The following is a 6,000-nucleotide window of genomic DNA, read 5'->3' on the forward strand; positions in this document are numbered from 1 at the left end:
AGTACTGCAGTCCTAATTTCCTAGCATCACACTCTGCAATATTTCAGAAACTCTTCTGGTAAGGTGCTTCCTGACTTAAAAGGTTCAAGAGAATTATATTAAGTTAATAATGACCATACATGTGAATCCCAAAAGATCATAAATCCAGTTTATGGTTTCATAAATACTGAACAGGATGCCAGCCAATGTCTTTTGAACAATAACTTTGTTTGAGCAGACAAAAATTTCTCAAAAGTTGGGTGCCTGCAGACATCTTCATTCAAAACACAGGAATATTACAGTTCACAGTATACATGTGCACGTTACAAAGAAATCAGTGCTAGAATTGATATAAACACCAAGGCACAAACAGCTTTTCAGCCTTCTACAGACTTTCTTCTATTAGCTTTCCCCATTCCATCACAGTCAAATTTCAGTTTTCCCCTCAAACTATGGCTCATATTATAACTCATTCTTTTAGCTTCCCCAGAGAAACCAATAATTCCTCTGTGGCTAGCTTTCATGTACTTCATGGCAGGAGAAACCTTTAATCCATGGAGCATTCTCTGACACATCATACAATGCAGAGGAAGGCAGCACACTTGCAATTTCAAGGAAGCACAATAAGGTCCAATTGTATAACAATTGCTCTGAAGACTGGCTTATCTTTCTAAAATAAAATAATAATTATTTTATATATAATAAATGCAATACTAAATGCAAATACAATACAATGTAATAAATACAAATACAATGATATAAAATACAGTATTTTATGAGAAAATGTGGAAATGCAGGTTGAAAGGTGGAAATTAATTTTCATAAGTTTTACACAGTGTAATAAGTTTCCTAGGAACAGATTCCATGTGGAAATAGCCATTTGAGTTGTAAATTCTATGTGTTGTTTTTATTCTAATTTTTAAGATAGCTGCTAAAACAAGCAAGCAAACAAACAAAGCCCTTTGTATCATCCTACCTATCTATAAAGTTTGTAATGCCCTACTGAGGGTTTTGCATATACAATAAAGCTGGGACAGCTGGCAGATCTGTTGTTGTGGGGTTAGCAAATCCACTCCCAGTTTTACAGCTTCTTCTTCTGCAGCTGCTCTGTTCTGAATGGAAGCCATCTAACTGTGGACCATATTTTTGAATGGTTTGACACTGAAGTATTCGTACAACCTGGAATAGCTATGGGAGAAGGAACCATAAAACCAAGGGTGGATTCACTGCTCCAGTGGCATTGAATCCACTGGCTGCCCCTGAATAAAACGTATTATATAGTACAATTCAAATAAAACTGTGTAGTTTGATAAAGCATTGATGTTTACTTTGAATAACGCCTTTTAAGCACCATGTCCTCACATGATATGGGAAGAGTGAGGATGACTATGCCAGCTCCTTCTCTTGTGTTGTTTCCCCATGGCTCTCATCATTGCCTTCCCCATGGCTCCCTTTATCACCCTCTGTGTGTTTGTGAGATGCTCGTGATGACATTTAATAAGCAATTCTAACAATTTTCTTATCAATGCAAGAGAGTCTTCAAAAACCACTCAATTTTTGAAGCCTAATCACAATTCATGATGTATTCTATGAAAAATTTGCACATGGTTGTTTTGCAAAGGAAACAGTATTTTTTGCACAGGAAAGAGCAGAAAATGCTCTTTTTGGGGGGAGGGGGGTCTTTTGAAGAAAATACTTCTTCTTTTTTGTGTGCAAAAGAACAATATATGGATTTTTCACACTAAGTTCCAAACTTCAGGGAAACTCATTAGTCCAGTATTTTTCCCAACAGGTTTCTCAATACTTGAAAAATATGTTTTTGACTGTTTTGTAAATATTTTAATATTCTTTCTATCCCTAGTCCCTAGTTCTGATCCCAAAACTCCCAAATCACCTCTAGCTTGACCCTTATTCCAACAGTTTCAGTGAGACCTGAAAATACTAACTTTCCCTCTCCATTGTATGTGTATGTGCCTTCTAGTCCCCTATCAAGTGCTATGAATAAGAGGTTATTTTAATTGCAAAATATTTCCATCCTCAAGCCCACTTCCCTCTAAAAGGACAATTGGAAAAAAGAGTCAACAGAAAAGTCCATGGCTTCACCACTGCCCTTATTCCCCAAAAGGAATGACACTCTAAGAAGAGTCCCTCCTTTTTTTTCAGGGGGAGAGACATTAGGACACATCACTGCTGCCTGGTGTCACCTCCTCTGATAGTGTCACTTGGTGCAGGCCACACACTGCAGAGAGATCTTGTATCATCTTTGAGACTAAATAAAGAAAGAATTTGGCAGTATGAGCTTTTGTAGACAATTGTCTTTTTCCTTGGATGCATATGGTGATGCCACTGAGGTGGGGAAAACTATCTTTTACCTGGATCCCAAGATCCATTCAGATTGCTTCAGACCATGCTAAACTACACTGGAGTGGAACTGGGCAAATATGACCTAAATCATTCCAAATCAGCTTTGTTCACATTAGGATTTGGCCATAACCTCAATTTTTATGGATAAAACCCAAATTGCTTGAGGCCCAAGTATATGCACTCTCAGGTCAGGTGGGAAAAAACTTCTGAGTGTTACCAAGACGAGATACGCAGTGACTGCGCAAAGGGCTTTTTCTGCTGCGGCCCCGCAGTTTTGGAACGCTCTCCCTGAGGAGCTCCGTTTAGCCCCCTCCCTGGAGTCATTCAAGAAAAACCTTAAGACCTACTTATTTTGTCAAGCCTTCCCCCACATGTCCTGATTGTTTTTTTTCTCCTGTGTATTGTGTATCGTATTTTTAGACTGTTTTATCAATTTTGATTGGATTTAACGACGGATTTTAATGATGTATAGTAGTGTATGGTTTTATATGAGGGATTTTTTTTGCTGTTAATTCTTATTTATAATCTGTAACTTGTCCTGTAATGTATTTCTACTATTGTTTTGTAAACCGCCGTGATTGCAGGAATGGTGGTATATAAATAAAATTTCAATCAATCAATCAATCAATCAATGTTGGATTGTTTTAATAATCTTCAGCAAGATGCAAATCATCCCCATGCATGTGTCATGCTGGATAACACTTCATGTTTGTGATCAACTGGGCTATTGTCAAAAGTTCTTGCAACTGCAATAAAACTAGGTAATTTCTGAGGACTTCATTTTGAGATACCACCTACAGCCCTCATCATTTTCTTATTTGGGTTTCTTTTTATTCATTCTTTTCATTCCAGTACTGGTTCTAGACAATTCAGGTCAGCTGCCTCACAGGGATCAGTGAAATGTGACTGAATGCCATAAGTATACTGATGTTATATACCCCAAGTCCACAGAAAGATACCTCTATTTTAAAATAAATAGGCTAAAGAAAAGGCCCAGCTCCCTCATGAGACAGAAATGTTTGTCCTAGATCTCAGGTAGATAAATGCACATTTCTCATCCAGTGCAGAGGCACAAGTCCTGGCCAGACTAGGCCACATTGCCTCACTCTAACAATAGATTCTCAGATATGAGATGGCTGTAGGACAAGTGTGTGGAAATGTGGCAGATCTATGGGTCATATTTACCCCCATTGTCTCACAGGATGATGCAGCACACCAAGTTGGCTGAAAACTGATCCAAAACGTTTTGCTGGGGAATGGGGGATTGGATGCATGTGTACAAAAAATATTCTTAACCAATCCACCCCTTGCCTAGGAGTGTCTGCATTTCTGCTGTTTGCAGCAAAACACAAAAGGAATCAACAAGTAATGGGGAAAGGGAAAGAGAGTGAGCAAGTTCAACCCATTTCAGATAATGCAATATATTGTGCCAGTCTTGCATCAGAACATTCTCAGAACCACACTGAACTCCTCAAGAAACCTTCCAGAGACCAAACCCCAATGGGAATCTTCCATGGGAGAAAAATAGGAATCCTCAGCACCACATTCTGAGCCCTGCTTTTCCTTCCAGATTACCAGTTAGTTTGCTTCATTCATCCCAAACTCAAAATTCATCTCCATCAGTGTCCTTTATTGGCCAACTGAAATGCACAATATACTTATTGCAAGCTTTCAAAGTTCCATGGGCTTCTTCATCAGGCAAGATGTTACAAACCAAACAGGAGAAAGAAAGAAAAAACAATTGGAGATGTTAGTCAGATGCCCGCATGTTGTTTCAGTCTTTAGTAAAGATGGTATACTGGGGAGGATATATTTTGTGTAGGTAGGTTCCTCCTCCTTCTGGCCATGCAGCAATAAGGAGATTTTCAAAGTTCAGGAAATTTAAAGTCTATTTGCATCTCAACAGGGATCCCTCTTTTGCAGTCCAGTATGTCTCCATTCCAGTGAGGTCACAGGCCTCTTTGTTGGCAGAGAACTGTGAGGTTTGCCTCTGAAACAGTTATTTTGGGATATAGTTAATTGTTGCACTGATTGCTTCAAACGGGAAACATTATTTTTTGGGGGGGAGGAGTAAGTTAATTACAGTCTTTCATTAAAGCAGCATGAATCAAAAATGTAGAAAGTGAGCTTCTAGTTTCTTAAATTCTCAAGAAAATACACTTACTGGGATCTTGCAATGAGGGGTATGCATTCTGAAATTTTCCTTATTTTCATGGTATTTAGTCTTTGATATTTAGTATTTTTCCTACTATTACAGGACATGATACTGAAAGAAACATTATTCTACAATGGAATTAATCCTGGTTTTGGAAAATGGGTCCATGAGAAGCCTAATTTAGACAAGTGTCAGAAAAAGCATCAGGAACCTTGTGGTGTTGTTGGAAGATCCATGCAGAACACAGAGACTCAGTGAAAGATGGACAGTTCATCTGTTTTTTGTTTCTCCTTTCTTGTTGTCCCTGATGTATATTCAAATTATTTTCTTCTCTCATTCCCTTCGTACAATAGCTCAACATGCTTCTGTTGTGCATTTCTTCTTGGTATCTTTTTTCTTTGTAAAACTATTCTTGATTCCTGCATTATAAATGATTTAATGTTTTTATGAAAGCTTTTTTTTTTAAATAATAATAGGAAAAATTACAGATCTTACAGCAAACAACAAAACAAGAGGAATGCTCAAGAGGTGGTTTTGCCAGTTCCTTCCTTTGAAATATAGCCTACAGCACCTGGTATTACAGAGTCCTAAATCTTATTGTTAGCCCAACAAGAGCTATTGAATCAATGAGATTTACCTATATTTTGAGTCACACTCAGCAGTTGATTGAATCGATCTATGCTAGTTGAGACTAACCAACAGGATTCTAGCCTAAGTATCCTAATGTGCCCAGAAACATGGTTTTAATTAGTTTCTAGTTTCCTTTTAGTGGCACTTCACAGTGATATGATTTTAAGGGCCAGTTTTCACATTATAATTTTTAATTGGGCACACATGCCCAAGTACAAAAATCACCATCTCCTCCTCAGATTTGAAGGGCACGTGCTTGTAAAATTCAGAGCATGTCCTTTTTATTCAACAAGTTAGTCATTGTTTATTCTTCTTTCCCTATTAACTTTTACATAAAATAAATAAAACGAGCACAGATAAAACTGCCAGCATTACAAAAAAAGGGGACTTTAGGTCATAAATTGCATCCAATATTACCTCCACAACAAGCAAGACAAATTAGTGAGTTAAACAAAACTCACGAAGGTGTAGAGAATCACTGTAGATCTATTATGTAATTGAAAAACCAATTTCTTAGTATATGACAAATGGGTATATGAACTGTCCCTGAAAGCAAGACACTGTTTTTTAAAGTAAAAAGTAATAAAGTGAATGAATATGGTCAATATTCAAATGTATATTGAACAGGAAAATTTACTGGCTTTTGAAAAAAAAAAGCAGATATTTCATTCTGATGTTCATCAAACTAATTCTGAAAGTAATTTGCATGTCATTGCCTTCATTTTGAATGTGATGAAGGAGACTCTTACCTTTGAAGAAAAAAGCATGGCTCTGATAGTAATCAGATACAAAAGATCCCCTTGAATAAATGCAAAGATAGAGAAATCCTGGAGGTGTTAAATAGATGCAAGATCATCTTTCATTGCAGTGAT

At 37.2% G+C, this 6,000-nt stretch overlaps 1 protein-coding gene across 1 annotated transcript in view; it reads left to right on the forward strand.

The window, feature by feature from the left end:
• Window positions 1-4,915, forward strand: part of CNBD1 (cyclic nucleotide binding domain containing 1) — a 235,978-nt gene extending 231,063 nt beyond the window's left edge. Inside the window, exon 13 of the mRNA XM_089518379.1 lies at window positions 4,601-4,915. Coding sequence (XP_089374505.1) covers window positions 4,601-4,756 — 156 coding nt within the window. The 3' untranslated portion in view covers window positions 4,757-4,915. The remainder of the gene's footprint in view (window positions 1-4,600) is intronic.
• The last annotated feature ends 1,085 nt before the right edge of the window (window positions 4,916-6,000 follow it).

Source organism: Sceloporus occidentalis, unplaced genomic scaffold (assembly GCF_023333645.1).
Source record: "Sceloporus occidentalis isolate IW3139 unplaced genomic scaffold, rSceOcc1.0.p SCAF_3, whole genome shotgun sequence".
NCBI classification, from domain to species: domain Eukaryota; kingdom Metazoa; phylum Chordata; class Lepidosauria; order Squamata; family Phrynosomatidae; genus Sceloporus; species Sceloporus occidentalis.